The sequence below is a fragment of the Melanaphis sacchari genome, unplaced genomic scaffold, assembly GCF_002803265.2.
Source record: "Melanaphis sacchari strain LSU unplaced genomic scaffold, SCAv2.0 Contig182_pilon_pilon, whole genome shotgun sequence".
Lineage (NCBI taxonomy): Eukaryota > Metazoa > Arthropoda > Insecta > Hemiptera > Aphididae > Melanaphis > Melanaphis sacchari.
The window spans coordinates 175,668-203,511 of NW_020270870.1; the positions used below are offsets into that span (position 1 = coordinate 175,668).

Consider the following 27,844-nt stretch of genomic DNA (forward strand, 5'->3'; position numbering starts at 1 on the left):
TTAATGTATAATATACGTTAATAAAAAATAGAAACGATACAAAAATGTATATAGTAGCATAGCAATGCTCCCTCTCCCTCCTGCTAGCAATAGTATTCATTTTTTAGATGAAGGTATAATCCAATAGGTAACTGATTATTATCAAAACATATCAAACAATTTTAGACTATATAATGACTTACTTAAATTACAAAAATATAAATTTATAACTTTTCCCTTTACATAATCATTTTCATTTACAAAAAAAAAATTGAACAAAATGCTGTATCTTTGTTAAAAAAACTTTTCTTTAAACAGCCAAACAGGTAATTCAAAATGTATGTACAATGTAGACGCTTAATTACCTTAATCATAATTAAATAAGTATTTGGTATAACCTAAAAATAAAATAACATTACTATTACTGTATGTTAACTGTTTTAAATTTTAAAAAATATCACAAGCATAAAAAAAAAAATTTAATTTAAAAACATAAATTATTTAATAATCGAGTATATTTGTGAAACACAGGAATTAATTTATTGGTACAAATAATCATTGATTTTTTTTATTTAATTCCATATAAAATCAATAATTTTTTTAATAATAATTTCTAAAATAAATTAATCAGATATTTCATTGAATAAATAATATATTTTAAATATTTTTAAAAAAATTAACATTATCACACAAACATTTATCTAATTTTAAGTTAGTATTTTTCCCCTCGTTTCGTAAATTTCTAACTATCATATTGATATAAGATATAGATTATAGATTGATTGAATTTTAACTAAAATTTCGATTATAATTTCAATTTATATATCTTGTGATATTATTTAAAAATAGTGAAGTACTTAAAATATATTAATGCATCATTAATATATGATAATTTCACATTTAATTCATATTTCGGATAAGTCAAATCTTCGCAATACAATACACCCTATATATTTTTAATTAAAAATAAAAAATTTAATTTACAATTAGTATATAATATATAAAAAGTAGAATAATCAAATATGAAATTTTTGATTGCATTTCTATAAAATGAAATTTTAAAAATAGAATAAATCCTTACACCGAATACTTTCCGAGTAGTTAGATAAGTTACTTATAATTTTTCAAAAGGCTAAACTATTAATTTAATTTATATTCATTAGTAATAAACTAAGAGAATTCTGGTATAAACATAAAAATATTGAATGAAATTCTAAAATAGTTAAATAATTTTATAATGTAATTGCTTTGCAAAAATCCAAACTTACATGATGCAGTACCAAATAGGTCCTTATAAAATCGGAGTTTAATGTACACTTTATTTTCAAAAAGATTTTGAAAAAGTCCAAAAAGATGAATTCGTGATTTAAGTGTTTGACGTTCAGCCTTTAGGTGAAACTAAAGTGAGAAATTTTTCAAAATTTTGTTCTAGATTTTTGATTTTAGTGACATTTAAAATTGAGTACCTATCATTTATGTAAATCAAAAATCATTCTACAAGATGTAATATGAAAATGATCTAGATTAACATTGAGGAATTTCAATACTGCAGATAAACATATTGTGAATTCATTTTTATGAACAGTTTATACATTAATATTTTTTTAACCGTTTAAAGACCTAACATAAAATGTCTATTTTTCTTAAATTATAAAAACTGTAGGTGTTAGAATGTACTATTTAAATCTCAAATTTAAAATGTTTTGTCGCATATATGCAAAAAATTTTATCACTAGAACTCAAACTTTAAGTTAACACATTTTTTCTTTTGTAACTTTATAAATTAATTTATACAAATGATAAGTTTTTTAAAAATAATTTGTAATTAAACGAGCTATGCTTAGTTATAAATATTTTTTATTTAGGTATTTCACAATTCTACTCATCATTAGACAATTCTTTTATTACATAAATGTATTTATCGACTTATCACTATACAACATTTTATTGACTGGAATACCGAAAATCTTCTGAAACTAATACAAATTTAAGAAATAATTTATGTTATTAATATCCGCAATAACACCATGCGACCACCGTAACACTTATTTTATAGATTAACCTGTAATCTGCATTTTATGTGCATCGATTTTATCTAAAACGACTAAAATAATATTATATTTACCTTAAAGATTTACCAAGATTTATGAATACCAAAATACCAGATTTATACATAGTATTCTAAAAAAAATCTTGGTCTAGCTCAAACAAAGCAATTATTAATTTTCATATTGATATTTCCAGTATTTCATATTGACATATTGTTCATTACACAATTTTTTCATCGAATCAATTATGAATTGTTCCCCAATATAATCGGTAGAACTGTAAAAGTAAAAAAAAATCGTTGATTCTGTATAAAGTCAGCTTTACGGCCGAATCGAAATAATTTCTATTTGATAATTTTAAAACGGTACTTATAGAGTTATCCAGTTGTATAGATTTTGCTTTTAGTATAATATTTTAGTAATAAATATAATATCTGTACATTGTACGCGGTTTTTGTCGGATCACATGTCAAGGTCAAGTTAGATGAGGTATATGGAAGTTATCTAGTCAGTGATTACAATAATTCAAACTGTGATAATATAAAACTTACAACCATTAGATTACTTTTAGCTGAAATATAATTTGAGCTTAGGTATAGAATTATTGGCAGTACTTTCAACTATTATATTATATTGTATCATAATATTATTAATTTTAATCAATTGTTGGAGTACTACGAAATTTACACAAAAAGTTTTAGACATTTTGAACTACCCAATCTCGCAATTTACTGATTTGTGAACAGAAACCATGTCAATAAAACAAAAATGTATTTTAAAAACGTCAACATCAATTATTAAACGTTACATCGCTATAATTGAACCTACATAATTTGCACCTTCGTCGAGACTAAATAGATATTATATCATTTTGGTCGATGAACACAAAATATTTAATTAAAATATAATATATTGTGTAATGCTAAAGCATATTAATGAAATTCCAAAATTTAGTATGATCACCACTATTATTAACACTAATATTATTATATAATAAATTACACGATTATAATTAACAAAAAAATCGTTAATTTACTGCAAACAAAAATTACTACTAAGTCGTCTATAACACTGTATACTATATTTGTTACAATAATACTACTATCAAACTTTTTATAATAATATGTAATATTTACAAAAAAAATAAATAAATTTAAAAAAAAAAAAGTGAAACTTTTATTCTTTTAATTTGCATCTTATAATATTTTATTTAATAGGATATTGTTATAAAAATAATATAATATCTATATTCTATATGGATACATTTAACTCAAACGAGAAGAAACACAAATACATTTTTATAGGTAATACTTTATTGTCTAAAAAAAAATCTATTTTTAAATAATTATTTTTATATTTATCCAACTTATATATATATATCATATATACCTATAATTATAACACAAATAAAATATAAATACTATTTCCTTTAACACATTGTTATCTTTAATTATTTTAAGCTATAAATTTAATATATTTGCTATTAATTAAAAAAATTATAAAAATTATTTTGTAAATATTAGAAATAACTACAAAATAAAGTATATTAACAAAAAAACAGCTATATAATATATCCATAAATATATATATATATATATATATTGATATTGATATAGATATAGATATAATTATGTTTTCGTAATAATAATAATTAATATTTCAATATTTTTTTTATTATGCATAAATGTATTTTAGAGTGTATAGTATAATATAATACCTATATACTTAAACATAAACAATTATTTTATGGTGTGTTTGTGTCTGCACGCGCGCAATAAAAAATAATCATTCATCTAAACATTTTATAAACGAAAAAATACGGTCGGTAAATAATTTATGTATCTAGGTATATTATTTGTGTTTTTTTTTTTTTTTTTTAGAGTGTAATAGCACGTTATAATTATATTGTTTGCATGACAATTTAGCTTACCTACGTTACATTATACCAATATTCTTAACAATAACACTAAATGTTATAAACTAAAGCACAAGCTGTTTTATATTAAAAACAAATATTAAACAAGATAGATTTTAAAACATGCAATATTAAATTGGTTGATAAAAAAAAATAATAAAATTAAGTTAGACATATGTCGACTCCACATTTATCTCGCTATTTTCAACAACCTAATTCTGATTCATCTCATCTTATTTGTTCGTTTTTTTTCTTTTAACACACCCTGTTTGTATTTGTCAAGGATTTTGGTACAAAGGTTAGCAATGATAAAATAAAACTAAACAATATACTTCACATTTTATATCGATTCATGTTTACCAATAAAATGTCCTATGCATGTTTAGATTAGCATAACGTCTAAAATGGATATGAAAATATATAATGGGTAATATTGTCAATTATACGTTTGGACAATGTACAGAGTATATTTTGAAAGTGAATATAATAGATCGTTTATATATAGAGGTAAACTTTGGTACAAAATATAAATCAAAAGTTATAGGAAGAGTATAGATAACATTATTCTTGTTGCGGTATCCTCTTTCTTGGTTACTTGATGGTTCAGACAACTAATTTGTGCCAATCAGCTATTTGTCTCCGTGGCGCATTCATTACTTCTTTCCAGTGACGTTCGGCGGTAACAGATGGATTGTCCGGATGCCCCATTAAAACTCGCCCGATTATCTAAAAACATAAATATTAATTAATTTATAAACAAACTTAATAATTTTACTATTATACTTTAGGTTATTTTAATATAAACTTTATGAAACTTTTATTAAGTACAGCATTGAAAGTTAAAAAATATAAAAATATTATTTACTCAATTGGGACATTCTAAATTTTTTTTTTATAACTTACTTCGTTTTTAGTGACTCTATCGTGATCGAAAACACAAAACTCAATACACACATTATGTAAATCAACAACAGTCGAAGGCAAATCAAACACAAATGATTCGTTATAAACCGGGTTCAATGTACGTTTCTTCATGTGAGTCCGTTTCTTTGATATGCGTGTTCCGTCAACTAAGAAATTTATCTTCACAAATGGATCTAAAAATAGAATATGTAAGTAATCACAAAACCCTGTTTTTATATGGCGTCCTAAAATATTATAGTTTAATTTCAAAATTATTAAAAAGTTTTTTAAAACAATTAAAATAAATGCATTATATTGATATTTAATTTTATACTGAGCTATGAATTAATGTTATATAACAAACAAATAAAATGTTTTTCAGCTCATATTACTACTATGGCCATTATTATATTTTATAAAATAGAAGAATCTAATAAAATCAGTTATAATTTATTTAAATTTTAAAAATATACCAGCCAATCCAGTCAAGTCCATCTTAGGCAAATTTCTAGCCTTCAATACAACTACTGTTACTCTTCTAGTTGCTGGTTGCCAACACAAAGATACCAACAATTCTCCACGATTGGCAATTTGTGATTGCTAAAATCAATAAACTACATTAAATTATATCAATTTTCAGTTGAAAAAAAAATTAATTTAAAATCTTCACTAATTTATTGGTAAACGTAAAAATGTTTTAAAATTTAAATTGCTTGCAATAATGTAATATGAACAAACTAATTAATAACAAAATATATTTATCAATCACGTGTACAACCTATACAGTATATTTTGATTAAAAAGTATAAAACTAAAAGTTTTCATAATAACTTTATATACATTATACTATCATAATCATGTGCACAGTATACAATATTGACTGTCAGAATAATATAATAATTTAATAAACTTAAAGCCGACCAAAAATATAAATAAATTATTAATAGATATTATATTTATTTTTTTAAATCGTATACTTAATTGTTATTTTTCTGAATTAACTTGATTTTTTATTATGTTTAATAGTTGACGTTATGAAATTCAAATATGATATTCCTTGATGTAATAGTAATAAAAAGAAATAATAGTAAATAAAAATCTTATCATAACACTTACTTTAACACTACGAAGTACGATATCCTTTTGAATAGAAATTTGTTCTTTTTCGATTGATTCCAATACATCTTTTTCATTCAAGGTATAGAAAACTTCACCGATCAGGCTGTCTCTAGAGTAACGATCAAAACTCAATATGGCAAAATGCAATGTCATAGACTGAAATTAATTTGTCTTTTAGTATAATTTATTAGCAAATAATATAAATATCATTATAATATTATCACTTGAAGTTTATTCGTTTGAATTCCAAAGAATGTAAAGTCTTCGTCATATACCGGATTCCTTGTTTTCCTCAATACTCGTGTCTTAACTTTATGTTCCTTATCAGGCAACAATTGTAATTTTACGTAAGGATCACTAGTGCCAGAATTTTTCTCTTTAGGTGTTAAGTCCATGCATTTGTTTATATTAACCAGGAGAACTTTTTTGTCTTTTTTATACCTAAAATATGATGCATGATATTATTTTTTAAACAATATTTTTATTCTTTAAAGTATCATTAAAGATAAAAATCTTAATTTCTAATTCTCACCAGATAACCACTATTTTTATATAATTGATATACTTTCCATAACTATTTTCCTATTTATAATATAAAACTTCATTAAACCAAATTTATAATATTTTGTTTACATAAGTGTTTCACTTTTTTAGTAACATAAAAAAATTAGTTTAAAACAAATTATGTAATCACTTTATTTTTATATCATTTAAAATGTAAATTTTGCATTTTGTAAACATTTTCTAGATTTACCTACTATATGAATTATATACAACTAATTATAATTCAATACAATTTTGATCATTTAGGTATTTTTTATTTCGTCTTCAAAAGTAAAAGTATTATATTTTTATAATATCAAGTATTTATAAAAAATATATCAAAAACAAAAAAGTGTTCTCATTTTATTAAACAGATTAAATAATTACATTTCTCACAGTAATCATTACATTAAATACATTTTATTAAGATAAAACTATAAAAGACTTTTTTTTAAAATATTCTAAATATATTATTTATGAATAATTTTATATGAATTAGTAATTATTTAAATATAATAAATTTAAATAAAAAATAATTTAAAGTCGATTTATGGTATTTCATTTTTAACGAATATTTTCTTCAATATTTTAATAATATGTAATCAATTTTATTAAATGACTGTTAGCTTAGCAGAATAATATCATGAATTTATTTTTGAAAGTCCATAACACATTTTTAACACTAATTTATTCTTTATGTATGATATAATTATATAAGCAATTAATTAAATTTGATTTTATTATGCATTATATCTTACTTCAATAAATAATATAGGTAATAAATTAACATAAAAGTGAAATCAGTTTATATGAGACGGATTATGCAGTAAATTTCATCTAAAATAATTAATATTTATTAATAATAAACTTACCGAAGTTTGAAAAAAAGTACTCCCATTTTACCAGGTGTATCATTTGGGCCAATTTCAGTTTGTTGCTGATTACTTTTCGATAATAACTTATTATCTATTTCATTCTCATGTACAACTCTATAAAAATAGCATTTATTGTTAAAATATTTTAAAATACAAATAATATAATAATAAATAGCTAATACGGGGCTGGTTTTTCAAATTAATAAATTATATTGCGCCAAATTTGTTTGGACTTCTATTAACTTTATTGATGTCGCATCATAAAAATCAAATGCCTAAACGTAAATAAAAATTAAATAGAAAAAAATACTACCCTAGATTATTACAACCTTTCAATTTTTAAAATGTATCAATACTTTGATCAATCTCGTTTGCATAATTTATTTATCATATATATAACCGTATTAGGTAAATCTGTGAAAAATATTAAAAAATGAATATACATTCAAACACGAACTATTTACGAAAAAAAATAAATTTTTATAAAGAAATATACAATTTGTACCCTGAGGAAAAATAAGAATATTTGTCAAAAAATTATTTAAATGAAAATCATGAAGAAGGAAGGCGCCCCAGTAATAACACTGCCATATATTTTTTTTAAATTTATTTATTTTTTATTTATTCATTAAAAATATCTCTATACCAATTCTTTTTTAGTTGTCACGGGGGATTTTCAGGAATTATATCAGTGGCTACATCAAATTTAAGGGGGTTGAGATGAGGATATGAAAATAATTAAATAAGAAACACATGATCATTATAATTATAAAACAATTTAAGAAAAACAAACGAAATGTTATACAAATTATACCATTTTTTTTACCAATTAAAATATATAGTACCTACTTATCAATTATGAGATTAAATATTAATAAATACGATTAACTTATTTTTATTTTTTAGTAGTACTTTATTAAATCAATTAAAACTGATAAAACTCAAAATTCAAAAATAAAATGTTAGAATTGTATTTTCTAGACTACATGATCGTGTATTTTTACTTTGTTTATAAGTTATAAAATATCGAACACGTTATATGCTACAAAAATATTATTATTTGCCACCAATATAAAATCTTATAAACTAATAATAAACTATCTTTGAAGTCAATAAATATGTTCAATCTTTTGTGTATTTTTCTAGACAAAATCTATATTTACGTAATTCAATATACAAACTACTATGTGTATCGCTAATTTATCTATAATACCTTTATGATTTTATTCTTGTTTTCGTGTTCAATTTAAAAAAGTATTTTTCCAATTAATTTTTAATCCACTTATGTGTATAATATTGGATATTATTAAATTATTATAAATTTTAACGAAAAAAATTATTCATTGTCTATCAAACTTCAGATGCATTCAGTGTTAATTACAACGAATCAATATATTAAATAAACTATTCTCCAGTTTTTTAAAACAATATTTAAAATTTAAATAAAAAAATATCATCTTACGACAACGTATGTATGGGTGGCTGCACAGTTTTTTGTTCACAGGTCGGACTTATAGTTGGTGAATGTCTAGACGTTTTTTCTGATCCAGTGGGGCTTATACTTCCATCACCCTTAAAATCAAATATTAGAGTCAGTATATGGACAATAAAGAACACTTTATACAAATATTATTACAACAGGTGTTTTGCTGCCTGTAGGACTTGGACTTTTTTTCAAATAATGTGATCCAGCAGGATTTTTAACAGCCTTCACGGCTGTGGTTGGTTTTCGATGATAAAAAGCCAAATGTGGTTCCGAAGCTGCAGTTGGTAGTTTACTTTTGTTTTTAAACCATAACAGTTTTTTCTTAGCACAAATATGGCATGCGAAAATCAAAATTCCTAGTATCATAACTGCACATCCACCTGTATACAAAATTTCAGTCGTTCCATAATCTGTAATAAAATCATTTTTATTGATCAAACATGTTTGTGAAAATAATCATAGTAATCTAATAAATGTATGCTTTCACAATATTTTGCTCCTAAAATATACTTTCTTGATACCTAAATTCTAACAATATTATATAATAGCTACATATATTTAGTAGTTTTTCAAAGTAAATGATGTAATATACTCACTGGTATAATGATGTATTAAATAAACGTTTACGATGATTTATAAAATATGTTATGAATACATTCTAATCAACATTAAGCTATGCGTTTACCAAATAAAAATTTTAAATTTAAATTATAAATTTATAATGTTATAAAATACAAGTAGGTAAGTAGTACTTTAGAGATACTAAAAGTATACTACTACATTTTATAATTTTTACCTTTTTTTCAATTTTACAAATAACTTGTACATTAAACATTATAGGATTATATAAATAAAATTCTAAGTATAGTTTAATTTCTACTGTTCGTTAAAATTAACTCTTTTTGGAAATCAAACTAATAACAAATATAATCATTATGTTTCAAATTAAATACTAATAAAATAATAAATGAAAATTATAATGAATAATAATAAAAATAATCAATATTATTATTACTTCTTCATACTAAAATCCATACACATTTTTGCAATTAGGTCGAGTTAGGTTCATTAAATGCAGTTAGACAAAATGTATCACTACTATAGCAACATCATCTTGTTTTAATTTCGTGACGCAAGAAATCTATCAAAAAATCAGTCTGAAAAAATCTGTCTTTTGTTATTATATCTACTCTCTTTAAAAATTCTTCTCTACAAAATAATTTTGATGAGTTTAATATTGTTCAATTTAAAATTTCTAATATTTAGAATAATTTTACAGTTAATTACCAACGAAATAATAAATTAAAATGGAAAAAACAAAACTTTAATCAAAGACAAACACGAAAAACTTAACCTATTTTCAATTATTTATTATGTAAAAAATTATATAAAACTTAATAAAAAAAACCATACATAATTTGTACTTCAGTAAAGTAATATTAAAAAAAATTGTTTGCCTAAAATAAAAAAAATTTTCAAATTTAACGCAGGTAAATCCAATCTTTTAAAAGTTTTCCAGAATCAGAATAAATAAATAAAATATCTTTTAAGCCTATTTACAATTTAAATATCGTATAAAACCCAGACTATAAAACTAAATTATTATTATTCTTGAATAAATAGGTTAAAAAACTATATAAAAAATTAAACTCTGCTGATATGATTTTTACAGGATGTAAACGTAAAATTCAGATTAATGGATTTTATTTAAAATACTTCCGTTGATATTACAAACTTATTAGATCCTTGTGAACATTTTTTATTATTATTCAATATTCATATAAATATCTAATTCCATTCAAGGTTAAACTTAAAGTTTCTATAAAAATAATTCATAAAAACTATATTTTTTAGAATTTTAGGTTTTAATATGAACTAATTATAAAGAACTTTATATTACATTTTGAAGCTAGCTTTTTAAATTTTTGACTAACATTTATAAAAAAAAAATAATAAATAAAAATTCCAAATTCTAAATATCTAATAGCTCAAAAAATTATATATATTATAATGCTAATATTAATAGTTAGTAAAAACTTCAAGTATATACGATAATTCGTCTTTAAATTACAACAAATAAGAAAGTAAATTTTGTCGAAATTTGTATTACTTAAAATTTTCCATATGACTGTAATTTTTTTTTTTTTTTCTTGATTTTTGAAAAGTATTGGACATTTTAAATATTAACTTCCAAAAAGTACTATTTTATACGAAAATAGATTCTGAATAGAGATAAGCTATTAACCTATAGGCTATAACACTAAGTATATTTCATATTATGTTTTTTGATATTACTATTAAGTCAAGTAATTTATTTTACAATTGCTAATGGTAGGTTGAATTTATTTTTTCCTAAAACTTTGCATTTTAAAATATTGGGTGAATAAAATATAATAATATATGCAAAAGTTTAATATCACCATAAGTAATGTTTTTAAATGATAAAAAATATAATGAATATCGTTATTCGTAATTAAAATATGTAATTTGATCTAAATTTTAACTAAAAATATATGCAATAAAAAAATTAAAACAGTTATTATTTTTTTAACTAAAATATTTAATTTAAAAACAATTTTTATTTGAACTAATATTGTTTGATTAACTAGGGGGACTAAACTCGTCATATTAATGCCATTTCGTGTTAACACTTAATCTTTTATAATAACAGAAAATATAAAGTCGATGGAAACAAATTAATCCAACCCTTCTTGTTTTTTAATTATTATTTATGCAATATTTAGTTATCTGCTGATATGGTTAGTATATATATAACCTAAACCTATGCAATTATTACAATTAGATTAATATTTTATAATATTTAATAGTTCGTTTAATCGTTAAATGCGTACATATATTATTATCGCATAATGTATACTCCCATAAAATGTTCACAAGTCGTATTTAACTTTTCAAATCGATATACTCGGTAAAATCTCACTATATGTCTGAATCCAAAGTTTCAGATTCACCATATTACCATAAGCGCGACTAAAAAATCAGTCTCATTACTTACAGGTCACACCTTGTAAGATACATCACAAATTCAATTTTAATTCGTATAGACAATAAAAACACTAAGTGTGTTTATAGTTACCTAATACATTATGGAAAGTTATTTTTTAACAATAATGATAATTATTTGGTAAATTTTTTTTCTTAATAAAAAAAAAACATTTGAACAGTTTTCAATCGAAAACTGAAATAAATCTACATTAATTCAATCATTAATTTTACGAAAATGTAATTTTCTACATGAATACCTAATTTATATTTTTTTTATTAGTAATTTATTGATATACCAGCTATATTTAAATTTAATTAATACTGAAATAAGGATACCCGCCCTGCTCCAATAAAACAAATCATTCATAAATGTAATTATATTTCAAACAGTGTGCCAATTTTCCATGCAAATACGCATGATATAATTTCCATGGCAATTTGTATACAACATGTAATAAGTTTTACGTTTATGAAGAGTATACACTCGGGCATCTGTCGTTAAGTAATACTAAATCCGGATAAACATAATAACAATAATAATAATAATAATAATAATTACGTCTATAAAAAATATTGATAAAAACGAAACGCTTGATATTTTTAATAACAGACGTGGCTAAAAACCAATCAGGAATTTTTGCCGGAAAAAATATCAACATTTTTATGCTTGTTTACGCGACGTTTTTTTTTCTTTCGGAGATATCGACGACCATGTCATAATAGAATCGAATCACGTCGTCGCGACAGCATAATTTTACCTACAGCGTCGTAATGATAACAATATGTCCTTCCTATTATTTTTCCGTCGATTAACCGCCGCGCTACTCACTTGCGAATACATCGCCGTGTTCGGTTTTCTCGGCCACAGGGTCTTGACTCGCGAATCCCGTGGCAGGCATAGCGTACAGACCGGACGGATGCGCGCGGCACAACTTGCCCAAGAACCACCGGACGACTGTCGTGTACCGAGTGGCAAAGGACGTCGGGCGGACGGGCTGGTCGTCGGGCGTGGAGGGTATTCGGGTGGTCGCGCGGGAACGACGCTCTGCCGTGGCTGGGGCGAGGCGAGGCGGGGGCGCGCTCGATAAAATGAATGGTACACGTTTCCCGCTGCATACCGCGCCACCCGTGGACGCCGCCGATGCCACCCGTCGCCTTCGCACGGGCAAGCGCACAACCGACGTAACCGGAAAAACACACACTTGTTAATCTCAAGGAGCTTGGACGTGGGCAGTTTTGTTAAATTACACAACCGCGCGTGGAAAATCGTCCGACCGTGTATTGTGATATGATGTAAAATCGTAAATATCGAAATAAAAATTTGCCACTGGCATTATCGCTAGTAACGGGGCGGTATACTACGTATATTTAAAACATACATAGAGAGAGAGAGACGCCTAAAGACCAGTACGAAAGATTTATGCCGTACACGGCGTTTAATACGTATGACGATATCGCCGGCGTGGACAATATTACCCTGTGCCTGTACAATATGTAAATTCAAAAATCCAACCATACCGATGGGAATGGTTCTTCGATAATTTCTCTTTTCTCGATCAATATTCAAACTTATTGTCGAGTGTTACTGCTGGGTAGCTACTCTCTTCGCGATTTCACAGTCAACATGTACTTTCCGCCCATATGCTTATTGAAACTACTATTACATATTGCATATATCAAATAAATGTTTAAATATATATATATTATATTCAAACTATATGGGAAGGTATCAATAATTTATTAATATCAATTTTAATAAAAATGCATTTCTCGTCCAGTTATTATAAATGTATAACTCATAGAAATTCATACTATATTAGAGTAAAATACCGTGTGGCTTAAGGCTTTATACAGCCATACGGGTGATATCTTCCACACGCAAGACACGTTTTATATGCAAATCGTTTTTATAAAAAAATCTTTTAAATTATAATACGCTTTACGGAATGCATGATTGTAAAAGATTTAATAACGTGATTAAACCTCGAAATGTATAAAGTAATATATTTTTATATTTTTGTTTAAAAATAATATTAAGTCATTTAGTTAAAAAAAGAGTTAATATAATAGATATACGTACACTATTCAAGACTCCTTCCTATACACAAACAAAAAATTTCAATAGATATTATATTTCAAAAGAAAACGGCATTGACATTTTCCAAGCGTACTTAAATTTTTATACAGTAAAATGTATAATTATATTGATTATTGAGTAGAAAAGGTACCACGTATAACTAGGTAGCAGCGTAGTAGATATTCGCTGTTATTGACAATAAAGCATTACAATTATCCATCACTAGATAGCGATTAAAAAATATAAACATTATGCTGTATAGATAAGCATATCGATAACGGTGATTTATTTATTTAATATTCCTATCAATATCGTCGTGTAGAAGAGTTTTGAGTTTTCCAATCGTAAGAATCAAAAATTACGTCGCGCCAAGGTTCGTTACTATAAACACAGTCTATTGCGTGCGAAGATGCATAGCTGCAGAAAAAAAAAATTCCAGATAATTATTGTAATATAAAATATTGTGATTTTAAGTTTTAAACACGTAATGTGCACGAAGCAGGAAAAATTTATACTTAGATGGTTTTACATAAATGACACGCGAAGTATTTATCGATTTTTTTTTTAAAGCAATAGAAAATGTAGAAATCCATACTGAAATATTGTATATTTTATGTATACCACTGACAGTCAACTGGCCATTACAACAGGATTGGATTTATCGTACTAAGTGTATTGCACAAAACGGTAATAGAATGTGTTATTGTCAGAGCTTTTTTCAAGTTTTAAATCACCAACAATACTTCATTAACACATTTTTAACTTAATTTGAATCTAAAATGCTTGATAAGAATACATTAATAACATGAACAATTTCCAATTAACTTTTAGTTAATAATTCATAACATTTTTCTAAAACATGAAAGTATGATAAAAACTTTTAATAATATACTAAAAAAATAACAAAATGTTGTTTAATGAACTTTAAAGTTTATTTTACAGTAATTTGATTTAAACTCAAAAAACTTAAGACTATAATTTATTTTTAGATAAAAGTTAGTTTTCAAAGGTTCTATTTTTTAAATTCAAAGTAAAATCACTGCTGTTAACAAGTTGTTTCCCGTTAACTGTCTTGATGCATTATCTTGATTAACAACAGACCTCTTACGAATTTGAATTAAATTTATTGTTATTTTTTATGTATTAATGATTGTAATGTTAACAGGATCCTACTTGTGTCAATTTGATCTTTACATTCAATCAGTCTGATAAATCGTATTGCAAATTTATTAAATGTAAATGCTCTTACTAATATATTACTTTACATCAATAAGATTAATAACTTTTATTTTACTTAGAGGGTAATACATATAGTAACACAAATCTGATAAAACAATTTTTAGAATTGATAAGACCCTTGGTTTCTAAAATGCAATATCCCATAAACAAGGGTATAATTTCCAATATACTCAATATCATCTATTAGATACTCAAATACAAATATGTAACAAAAAAAAAGCCTAGAGTTCGTAACAATACCTATTATACTCACACAGTACATAAAATTATACTCTTTCAGTCTTTCAATTCTCAAATACTCAAATGTGGCAAGCGTTAAGACTCGCATTCAATAAGGTACACAGAATGTTCATAAACTGTTCACATTTCAACGCGCGTTCGACGATAAACTAACGCCGGAAAGTTGTAAACGCATGTCCACGTGCGTCTAACGCTTACCCATATACCTAGCCCATTACTAGTCGGCCAGTTGTCGCATTACTCATTCGCACGCGTTAAACCATTTTCGATCCCACAATGCTATCGTCGTTTTAATATTATAATATTTTATAGAATCATATAATATTATATTTACACACGTGGAACGCACTAAACTTTACCTACGTTAGCCAATGCGCTCAACGAGGTGAAAATAATAACTTATTTTTCTTCGCAGATTTCATATTACACCATAGACAATTCAATTAACAAGCAATAAATTTAATTTAATATAATATTTTTCCATTTTATTCTCAAACTGAAAGTCGTTATAATGAGAAAGGAAAACACAATAAAAAAAAACTCTTCGTAGGGGGTACGATCGCACTTATGCGGGAGCCACCCCACTGATATATATTAGATACCTATGGTCCGTACATATGGTCTATATCTACTTATAAACCTATATATTTCAATACTGTAATAAACGTAAAATAATAATAATTCTTTTCATATTATTTATGTATTATATTTTATATATAATGTATGACAATAACTAAACTAAACCATGTGTGCATATGGAGAAAGGAATAACAGGAAAATAATTATAAATTATTTTACATTTACAGCAATGTTTTAATAATTAACTTAGATAATTTAATTAAAACAAAGAACGTAAAATAAAAACACATAGATACGAGTACATATAGTTAAATTTAAAATATAACTTGCGTTGTATTATCAAATAACAGTCCAAAATTGTATATTATATTGTTGAAATTCGTTGACATGTATATTATAAATAATAATTAAAATGGAGTAAATATTCTAAATTCTGAATGAAGCAAGAAATATATTAGTTTTCTAATGATATTTTTCCCCACTAAAACTGTATTATCATTGATTATAATATACTAAATATTAAACTTAATATTAAATTATTTCAATAGTTTTTTTTTTTTTTGTAGTTATAAAAATCTGCCAGCCAGTAACTGATTTTACTTAATATAAGATCGTTATGCTCACTCATACCATTTTTTCAATGAAATTAAATATAATTAATTTTATAAAATGTTATTGGCTGAAAACCATCAGTAGTTAAGATTAATATCCTTACATATGTTTATACAATAAACATGTTATTGTTAAAAATATAAATAAATTCAATTATTTTCGTGTTTTTAAATAAAAATAGTATTTACCATTTATCAACGCCCAAGTTATACTGCTATACATTTTTGATATTATATATATTATAAATCATTAAGTCAAGAATACAATATTAGATAATTTTATATTTTTACTTTAATATTACAATATAATAACATTATAATATTTTATTATAATGCTAAGACTAATTTTAAAAAAATATGTAAAAAAATTTAATTTAATGAACATTGGTGGTACACATCAATCTACAAACTTTTCAATAAATATATTAAATAAAATCAAGAATAACGTCAATGACACAACTAATTGTTCTGGAGATATCATTCGCAAACCACCAAGATTCGCAGACGCATTTATCAAACTTTCATCGGTACGCTGCAGACCAGAAAAAATCTACACAAAACAATGCCCAGATAGTAAACCTATCTGTGAAAGTAACAATACAATATCACAATGTCAACGTTCCAAACCAACAACGAAATGTCCTTATATATAGTTACACGCGTATCGATCAACAATTTAGAAGTTAAAAGTTAAAACATCTTAAAATAAAAAATAAATTATCACTAATCAATACGCGTTTGCTTTTTATACCTACTTAATACGGTTCCATGTCATAATATCTTCGAAATAATATCTTTGGTCAAAATATCTTGGTCAAAATATCTTTTGTGAAAATATCTTATGACAAAAATATCTTTGATCACTATATCTTTAAACTGATTTTTTTTTTTAAATGTTTATTTATATAATTAATTTAATAAATTTTTACACACAATATTATAAGTAAAAAAAATAGGTAAAAAGTAATATCTCTTCAAAAGCCAAAAATATAGGTATTGTAGGTTATTATTATTATTATAAATATTAAAAACTTAATTAATTAAATTAAAATTAGTGCTTAATACTGAATACTGTAAGATAAACTTCTTAAATATTGAACTGTTGGTATTTCTGAGCAATTTTTCACAATTCTTTTTATTTTTATATCATGATCATTGTACTTTTTACGGCGTGGTGGACTTGATTCTCCCAATAATCGTTTTTCCAATCGAACCTGATATCACGTAATTATTCTATTTGTATTAATTAAATAAATTAATTAAATAAGATAAAATATAAATACCTCTTGTAAAAAACGGATTAGTAGGTCAACGGCCCTCACAATCACATATCTTTACGGAATTATAACCGCCGTAAAGATTACGTACAGATATTGCCCTACTACCTAATTATTAGTAGACTAGTAAAATAGCAACTATTTAAAAATGTTGTATAATATTATTATAGAATATAAAATGTCGATCGTAGATATAAATATATGTGATGGCTAATAAGCTAATAAAAATCACTAAAAAAGATATTTTGTTCAAAGATATTTTTGTCATAAGATATTTTCACAAAAGATATTTTGACCAAAGATATTATTTCGAAGATATTTTGACCGGTCACCCTTAATACTAATACCTGTGATTTATGCATTTATATTCAATTATAAGATAAAGGCTTTCCGCATTACTTATTTCTCTCAACTCCTAAAATTACAATTCTGAAACTACATAAATGATACACATATAACAGAAAAATAATTGAAATTATCCCTTTTCTGTCAACGGAAAAATTAATTGTATAACACTATAAGCCCTTGCAAGATGTATAATACGTCGTTTCAAGTCAATAAGTACATGCAACAAATTTATAATCTTTTTATCAAAAGTCTATGCGCATCGGCACAATGAATAATATACACAGGTATAATGAAACGACAAATTTGTACAAAAAATATACATATAAACTTGTCATGTAAACAAACAACAAACGACTTGAAAACATTGCTAGGAATATGATATTAGAGCGCTTTAAAGCTTTACATTTGTAAATAATAGCATTATAATATTATAAAGATGGGCTTACACGTTTACTTTTATCAGTGCTGTATTTAATACCTTTACTTGCTTTTGAATACTTGCGCTAGCATTAAGTTTACAGTTTACACGTTCAAATACGTATTCATTTTAAACTGAACCAATTACAGTTTTTTTTTTTCAGGTAGCTACAGAATTTACACAAATCATTTGTATAAATCAATTTTTTGTTCAAATATTTATTTACACGTTCATATTATTATAACTTCACAAATCAGATTCATACATGTCGGTCAGTGGAAAGAAAGCTCAGCATATAAACTCGCCTTATTATTGTTCTATTATAATTTATTTATTCAGATTTATAATTACCTTGAAACTCATATTAACTTTGATATTTTTAGCTCGATGCATAGCCTAGATAATATAACCTAAAAATCAGTAATATCAAATAATATTTTTGATAATTAAAATATAAATAAATGTATTTTAGTCTAATTCATCGCAATATTTGTTAAGATGTAATTCAATAGTAAAAATATTCAATATCAATTCACTTCTGTAATTATTTAAGATATACTTTGAATCATTTATAATACCTTAGATGCAAAGATATAATATGACAATGAAATATTACTTGACTGAAGAAGTCACCCAGTGGTGACACTTCTTCAACATAGTTAGGCGAGGACACCTAACTCGATTAATGTAATCAACATATCCAAATGTTGAACAAATTCATTTGGTCAAAAAAAAAAAAAAATACGCTATGAAAAATACGATCATGCGTGATGTCATCATGCAAAGCATAATGATATATTTTGTACCTATAAATTTAATATTCTTACATAATTGAGGACTGCAGCATATTTTTATTGTTTATACTTGCATCTTTTTTTTTTTTTGTAAATTGGTACATAAAAGTGTACCATGTTCACTGTAGTACTTTTCACATTATTTGCAACCCTATCTTAGTATATCTGCAACTCGCAAGATTGACAAAAAAACATTGTTTACGAAGGTAGGCCAAATAAACGCTGTATGTAATCATCTGTTATCTACTGCATAAAATTACAGGAAAGGTAAACGTAACTATAATATATTTATGCAGAAAATGTAAATAGGTATGTACATCAATGTTATTACATTATTGTACGTCGATAACCGTTTTAATGACTTTTATTTCTATTAGTATTATGTATAAATTGTTGTGTTCTTTATATATCATATATTGTTAACAGCCAGTTACATAAATGATAATGCCTGAGGAACAACCTTTCTGTTATAAATAAAAGCTACACACAAATTAATTAAAATTAAAACCACCTCAGTCTCAAAACTTTATGGATGTGTGCAACTTCTATTATAACTATAAATTGTGCACAGTGTATCGGAAGTATATATTAGGTATAATAACCGTATGTATAGCATCCATATATTCCTTCTAAATGAGTAAAATTACCACTGTATAACCTATAGCTTAATGAACATATTTTATTCATGATTCGTAAAATTATTTGTATTATTTTTATACTAAAACGATTTAAATATAATATGCAAAGTTTAAAGCAACTGTCATTAGTAATTTGGAAAATTAAATTTTAAAAAAAATAATAATAAACAATCACAATTTAGACTAAATATTTAAGTTACAAGCTCAAGTTTACTAGCAGCTAAAGTGAGCCAATAATTGTACAACAAAAACCACTCTTATCTAACAATCAAAAACACACGTTTATTCACTCAAATTTATTAATTAAAGAAACTAAATTTCTATCAAAAAAAAAAAAAAAATCAACAATACAATATTTTAAATATATTAATAAACGCATATTGAATTCAAACGTCTAAATATGAATTTATTTACTAACTTGTTGAATCCAACATTTGTTTCTATATGACTAGCTTGACTCGTATTCATTTTTTATTTACATGAATAATGATCATAAAATTAATAATATTATTAAGTACATGACAGAGTTAGATACTAACAAACTGATCATCAAAAAACATGCGTTATCAGTTTTCCAATTATTTACTAAAGTAAGTTAAGGAGTTTATTATTTGTCATCGAAATAAAGATATTAATCATCAAAATCACCTACCTTGTAAAATAATATTATGATTTATATTTCTTAGCAATTAACGTTTATAATTATTAAATATAATCCTAATACTTTTTATGTAAGCCTATAACGAATAAATTTTACTTAATAATAAGTTAAATAATAAATTATTCTAAATAATAATATTTTGTACATATTATGTTTATATACATGCAGATGTTCAATTTATATATATTATATACACGCAATAATTTAATTTATTAAAGACCAATGAAAAAATATTTCCCGTTTCAAAGTATGTATATGTATATAAAGAACATCTCTGTATATTTATAAGTATGTATATATTGTTTATAAATTAATCCAATGAAAAATTTAAGACATAATGTGTACATATGTGATATAAATATTATAATATGTCATAAAAGCTATATGACTTAGAACATAAGACTAGATAATTATTGTACATTAATAATATAATAATAAAGCTAGAAAATACAGATAAAATTTTAAAGTTCAAATTGTTAATTGGTTAATATTTTCACACGTAATACATTTATATATATGATATATACCTATGTATACACTGATTCAAACAATAAATAATCTAACAGTAATAATTTAATGTAATATTCTTTTGATTTATTAATAGAATTGATGATGGTAAATATTATTTGATAAAATCATTGGGTAATTATACCCAATTTACTTTAAATGTAAATTCCTTCAAAAATTTTGCCAAGTTCAGAAGGTTAATATCCAGCCAATTCAGCAAATGTGGAGTCCATCTCGTCGGCCAAAGACTTATATCTGTCTTTGTTGAGGCCGAGTTCATCTGAAAAATAAAAAGATTTTCGTTATACAAAGGTAAAGAATTATTTTAAATAAACACAGAAACAAATTAAAAATTGAGTTCAACCATAAAAATAAAGTGCAATTTCAAAAATGTATAGAAAATATTCTTTTATTACTTAACTATCAAAAATATAGTAAAAACAAGATTAATCAGGTTTTTTTAAAATATGAATATATTTATTTAAAAAAAAACATTGAAGAATGAAAAAATTAATATTTAAAAAACTAATAATCATGATCATATTTTGTATAATTTAAATTATGAACATTTTTTCGGGGAAAAAATATTTGAGAAAGAACAAACAACAAATATTTGAACTTGAGTTCAACTCATAGCATGCATCAATGTTTTTTTTTTTTTTTATATATATATTGAACTATTATTGTACCTGGCAGTTATAGAAGCGAATTTGTACAGCAACAACTGGAGACAAAACATATTACAACGACAAAAAAGCAAAATAAATGAAAAAATAAAATAAAAAAGCATTATTTTTACAAAAAGCTACGTTGGTTTATGACAAAACTCGAACATAAAATACAAGAATAAAACAAATGAAGGCTATGCAGAAATTGTATTTGGTTAGTAGCCAGTGAGTTCAGCAAATGTCGAATCCAAGTCATCCGTGATTTCTTTGGATTTTTCTTTCTCTTTGAAGAGATCATCTGAAAAACAACACATTATTGTACAAAACAAATGCGTAAATAACCCATTGATAAACAAAGCCCCGTCGTCTAAATGTCAAGCTATTAAAAAAAAAAAAATAACACTAACAAAGCATAAATATACAGCTACACATAATTCATTGAGCTAGACTAATAACTAATAAGTATAATAACAATACAATATGAATACAACATTTTTCATAAATGTATTGTTTATGAAAATTAAATCCCAAGACTTACCTTCAAGTCTGTCAACTTCCTTCTGCAATTTCTTAACGGTCTTCTCGGCAAATTCAGCACGAGCTTCAGCCTAAAATAGAAAATCAATATTATGTTGTTTAAGAATTATATTTATGAAATTTAATAAATTAAAAAAAATTTATTAATTATTAATTATTTTTTTATTTTTTTTTTAAATTTATATTTAAATTTAATTTATTTTTATCAAAATATTTTTATTAACATAAAAGTTTACCTCCTTTAATTTTACGGTGAGTTGTTTGATTTGATGCTTGTACTCTTCCACTCGTTGATTGGCCTAAAAATAAAGTTATTATCTTTCACGATCTTAATATTTTCACTCTAATTACCTTTTCTTCGGAAACTTCCAACGATTTCAAACTGTTTCCGACAACTTTCAATTCTTCCTCCAACTCCATGATTTTTCTATAAATTAAAATTTCAATAATATCGTTATTATAATAGTATGCATTAAATATTTTACTCACGAGTCACCAGATTTCACACGATCTTCTGCTACTTCAAGTTCATCTTCAACAAAAGCAAGTTTCCTTGAAACCTACAATTTAATATTTATTAAAATGTTGTTTCGTAATTTATTATGTTATTATTTGTTATTACTTCATCTGATTTTCCATCAGCATCTTCAGCTAAAAGACGAGCTTCTTTTAATTGGTTAGTCAATTGGTCCATACGTTCCTCGTCTTGCTGGCTACGGTTTTCGAGTACTTTGCACATACTAAAAACATGATTTTTTAAAGATTAATGTAAAAAAATTATGTACACAACATAACAATAAATTAATGTAACCCGCTTACCGTTGAGATTCGTCAGCTGCTTGAGAAGCCTCAGCCAATTTTGATGCAGCAGCTTGAGACCTTTCTTCGGATCTTTCAAGGTCTTCTTCAATCATCTGAACTTTTCTGTTCAAAGCGGCCACTTCACTTTCAGCCTTTAAATAAATTTATGTTAAAAAATCTTTTATAACAATACTTATTGTGAACTTACCGCAGTAAGTGCCTTTTCTCTATCCTCTAACTGCTTGATAGCCTCCTCCAACTTATTCTTGTTAGTGTCCAAATCACTTTCTACCTGAGTCAATTTCTTTTGACAATCTCTCACATCTTCATTCACCTATATAATCAAAAACAATGTTTAATACAAGTTAACATTGATTACTTAAATATTTATAGTAATTACTTTATCCGCACGAAGGTTAGCATCCTTAGACTGGCCTTCACAAGTGTCAGCCTTATCCATGGCGCTATCCTTTTCCATCTTCATCGCCTGCATCTTCTTCTTGATGGCGTCCATTTTGAAGTTTTTTGTCTACTCCGCTAATTCAAAATCATAATAATTTACTAAAATTTGAAATACTATATAATATAACACAGACAATAAATACTGTAATTTTAACAATTTTTTTTTTTTTAAAGTACACAAATTAATTTCAATTTAAGAGACGAAATTGAGAAAAATGAATTAAAACAATAATCATTTTATAAGAATAATTAATAATTACAATACCTAGTAAATTTAATTGTTTAAAAAAAATTTTCATAAATAAATTTTGTTTTATCTGTATAATTCATATAGAGGATGATTCATCAAATATCCTCATTCCCATTTTTCATTTGATGATAATTTTATTTGAATTCTAATTATTAAAATTTTTAATTATACTAAAATACCATAATTTTAAATAATTTAAATTTTTTGTACTACTAAAAAGTATTCTATAGCAAAACAAACTTCTGATTTTCATATGAGACCCCCTACCCCATTTTTTTCTATAAATTATTTAATGGATAATTTACAGTAAAAATTGTTATATATCTTATTCAAAATTCAAATAAACTGTTTTTTAATTATTATAATGCTATATTAAAAATAAAAGCTTTTAAAAATAACTTTACAAAAGTAAAAATAAATGTAATTATTGGATATTAATATAATGTATTATACATGAACCATTTTTATTTATTATAAATATTGATAAAATAATATAAATTACTATAACTTTCAAATTATTAAAGCTTTAATATCTTTTAAACCTATCATATCATGGATCTATTATTCTCAGCACACAATTTTAAATTACTCAAAAACTAGGTACTCGTTCAAATTTTGATTTTGATTGTTAACATTTTCAAAAAAATTATCTACTTAATAATTTATTCTTTAAAATGTGAGTTGTCATTTGAAAAACAGAAATTTAAACATTAGATACTCCTTGAGTACTACGAACAATCTCTAATCATTGAAAATATATTCTTAAAATACATAAAAAGAAAAATCCCAAACATCAGATTTTAAATAATTATGTTATAGAAAAAAATATAAAATGACATCCTTGCAATTAATCACTCTGTGTATAATAAAATTGAAGTAAAATAAAAAAATGTATTTGCATTTAATATTACGTATATGTAGGTACAATACACATTTTATGTATATATAAAACTAAACTCACTAAATAATTATTATAAACAAATTAAATTAGTTTTTACATATTATAGGTACTAGATACCTAAGCATGTATTTATACATAACCCGTTACTTCGTTAAACGCTTAATAGGTCGAGTTATTTTTGAAGGATAATCGTTTTTTATTTTTAGAGTTAAGTTAAAAATAATATTTATTTTCGACTCCATTTATAATACACTTATAATTTAATCAAACATGAAATAAATATTTTTTATTTTTTTTTGAAACGCTTTTGTGGAAATTATACATTATACATTAATATATAGGTAGTTATAATTAGTATTTTTTAACATTTAGTTAAAAATTGGATAAAAACAAATATATAAATAAAATATCAAATATATTTTTAAATACTTCAAAAATCTATAAAATCTACCTATGATTAAAGTTTTTGATCTATATTCAAATAATATTAACAGAATAATAACTACCTAATAATCTACTAACGCGGAATACAATTAAGAATAAAACATATCATATTAGCTTAATACTATCAATATGAAAAAAAAAACTATAATATCCTAATCAACTATAAGAAACCCATGGACCATAAGTCCGAAATTTAAATATAATAAAATATTTTTAAAGCATACTGATTTGTCTAAAATAATTTATATATTGAGAAAAAGTTAACAATTATTGTAAAGAAAAATATAACTGTAGTTCAAAAGAATTAATTTAAAAAAAGGATACTCTTAATTTATTTTACACTTACATCTCTAATGCATAATGGTCAGAGTAACGCAAAATTTTACAACTCTTTTCATCATATTGCTTAATAATAATCGCTATAAAATATTTTAATTGAAAGACATAGGTAGGAGGTACCTATAGATTACAAAATTTACATCTAACAAGCTATTATTTATTACCTACTACATTATGTTCTCAAATAATAAATATACCTAATATAAAATTTGATTATAAGACAATAAATAACAACTAAAAATTATAATTTATACAAAAAAATTTAGTTCATTAATCATTTTAGCTAGTATTTATTATTTTTTGTTAGTTTTTAAAATAATAATACATTCATTTTAAAACTACAAACCAATTTAGTGTAGTTTTATTGTATATTAGATACTAAGAATAATATGTCCTTATTATTTTGAAATAAATTATATTTGATTTAAAATTAGATAATAATATTTAAATAGGTATTGATAAATTATAACGTATTTTATCCAGAGTTATAATTCGTATTTGTAGATCTTAAAAAAATAATATAAAATTTATATAAAACAGCATAATTCAACCAACTATGTAGGTTATATAAACCAATGTATATTGTAATAATTTATGATCTTGAAAAAAAAAGAAAATGTCTAATTCATGATAATTGTAAAAGAATATCCTAGGGGTAATTTGGAAAGATAATGGTCGCACTTATCTTTCTTATTTTCTGCTATTATCTATTTTCAAAGAAAAATAGGCTTCCGTGGAATTGGACGAAAATAGCAAAGTTGCTAATGCCGAAGTATAAAATAAAAAATAAAGTAGTCTGGTACCCGCCATTTACAGTGAGTAAACCGATACCACCGCGCGGCACCACGCAGCGGACGTTTAAAAATAGTTGTACGCCGCCGTTGCGGTATGCACTCAACCGACCCAAATTCCGACCAAACACCTCACCGCCCCCACTAGTTGTTAAATTTTAGTTGCTAAATTTGTTTTAATTTTAATAACAAGATAATTAAAACACAAATCTCATGAATCAATCATCATGGATTTAACGCAACCATTATTAATGTCAACAATTAATTTACAACGTAATTATAAAGACAAATTAAAAATTAAAAGTTAAACCTAACTAAGAAAAATCAAAGATAAGATTATTCAAATATATCTTACGGTTTCCAATTTATTTTTGAAACTACTTAGTTTTGTAATACTATTAAACTTATCGTTCAAATTTATAAACATTATTTAAGTTAATAATCAGAATAATTTAATGTTATTGAAGTTATTAGCGTCGTATCGTGTTACAATAGTTATAAATGTTAAAATTTCAACGCCAAATCTTAAATATAGAATATTTCAAGAACATACTGTAGTAGTTCTGCACAAGCCCACGCTTTGTGACAAAATTAAACTACCTATATTCGCATATTTGGGCAACCAGAAAGCTGGAAATGTTTGATAAAATAATTTTTCAAATTGCATAAAATTAAAATTATTAAGTCAAAAATAAAATAATATTTAACTATTAATTGCGTTTGAATTAAATAGTTTTGTTATAAATAAATAGAACTTTAGTACGGTTAAAAGTTAAATACCTATTTCATTTTAATCTAAATTATAAATTATAGATATCATACTAAAATATTTGAGATAATTTTAAAATATATTTTAATATTTAAATTTGTATAATTATTAAAATAAAACTAAAAAATTATAGTATGAAATATTTAAATTTTTCAGAAAAACACATATTTTTACAATACATTTTACTAAAAAACTAAATTAAATTATAACTTATAATACTGTATAAATATAATGAAATCCCTATGTTTAAAATTTATTCACTCAAATTGTATAAAGGTAATACTTGAAAATTTATAATAATAATCAATAAAATATTATTTCGTGTGAATATGTGTATCAATATTCTTATTTATGCGTTTAAATAATGCATAATTAATTCTAAATAAAATAATATACATATATTTATAATTACCTCCAAATAAAATAAACCAAATCTGAAAGGCACCACTGACAGTGATAGCAGCTGATCCTGGACTGTTGTTTTTCTATATGTGTAATTCCAAATCTGTACTGTGTTCTCTTCTCCCACCACAAATACGCCCCACCATGGGGTTATTACTGGTGGGGATTTAAAAAAAGAAGAATGTAGTGACGAACTAGGAGAGACCTTTTAGTAAAG

General features: G+C 24.3%; 2 protein-coding genes across 3 annotated transcripts; both read right to left on the minus strand.

The window, feature by feature from the left end:
* Positions 1–3,872: 3,872 nt before the first annotated feature.
* Positions 3,873–12,854, minus strand: LOC112592600 (synaptotagmin-4). Its single transcript, XM_025336710.1, has 9 exons — positions 12,704–12,854; positions 9,019–9,278; positions 8,845–8,954; positions 7,380–7,496; positions 6,189–6,405; positions 5,962–6,120; positions 5,319–5,445; positions 4,846–5,039; positions 3,873–4,668 (listed from the first exon to the last, which is right to left on the minus strand). Exons 1-9 carry the CDS (start codon positions 12,771–12,773, stop codon positions 4,546–4,548), a joined length of 1,377 nt encoding a protein of 458 aa, XP_025192495.1. The 5' UTR covers positions 12,774–12,854; the 3' UTR covers positions 3,873–4,545.
* An 8,501-nt stretch (positions 12,855–21,355) lies between these two features.
* LOC112592627 (tropomyosin-1) lies at positions 21,356–27,744 on the minus strand. 2 transcript variants are annotated; one of them, XM_025336750.1, is made up of 10 exons: positions 27,638–27,744; positions 23,670–23,806; positions 23,478–23,603; positions 23,288–23,421; positions 23,091–23,208; positions 22,958–23,028; positions 22,820–22,895; positions 22,705–22,767; positions 22,470–22,539; positions 21,356–21,543 (listed from the first exon to the last, which is right to left on the minus strand). In XM_025336750.1, exons 2-10 carry the CDS (start codon positions 23,781–23,783, stop codon positions 21,461–21,463), a joined length of 855 nt encoding a protein of 284 aa, XP_025192535.1. In that variant the 5' UTR covers positions 23,784–23,806; positions 27,638–27,744; the 3' UTR covers positions 21,356–21,460. The 2 variants fall into 2 exon arrangements, 1 of the variants encoding a protein (XP_025192535.1); XR_003114562.1 differs by lacking the exon at positions 27,638–27,744 and adding an exon at positions 21,953–22,229 and having other exon boundaries at positions 21,457–21,543; positions 23,670–23,783.
* Positions 27,745–27,844: the final 100 nt, after the last annotated feature.

Excerpts from the sequence above, each read along its gene's own strand:
- LOC112592600 (XM_025336710.1), bottom strand. The coding sequence starts at position 12,773 with ATGCCTGCCACGGGATTCGCGAGTCAAGACCCTGTGGCCGAGAAAACC. Across the intron at positions 5,446-5,961 it reads TCGTACTTCGTAGTGTTAAA|CAATCACAAATTGCCAATCG; the intron begins GTAAGTGTTATG and ends TATTGATTTTAG. Across the intron at positions 5,040-5,318 it reads GGACTTGACTGGATTGGCTG|ATCCATTTGTGAAGATAAAT; the intron begins GTATATTTTTAA and ends TTCTATTTTTAG.
- LOC112592627 (XM_025336750.1), bottom strand. The coding sequence starts at position 23,783 with ATGGACGCCATCAAGAAGAAGATGCAGGCGATGAAGATGGAAAAGGAT. Across the intron at positions 23,029-23,090 it reads CTGATGGAAAATCAGATGAA|GTTTCAAGGAAACTTGCTTT; the intron begins GTAATAACAAAT and ends ATTAAATTGTAG. Across the intron at positions 22,540-22,704 it reads TCACCGTAAAATTAAAGGAG|GCTGAAGCTCGTGCTGAATT; the intron begins GTAAACTTTTAT and ends TTTCTATTTTAG.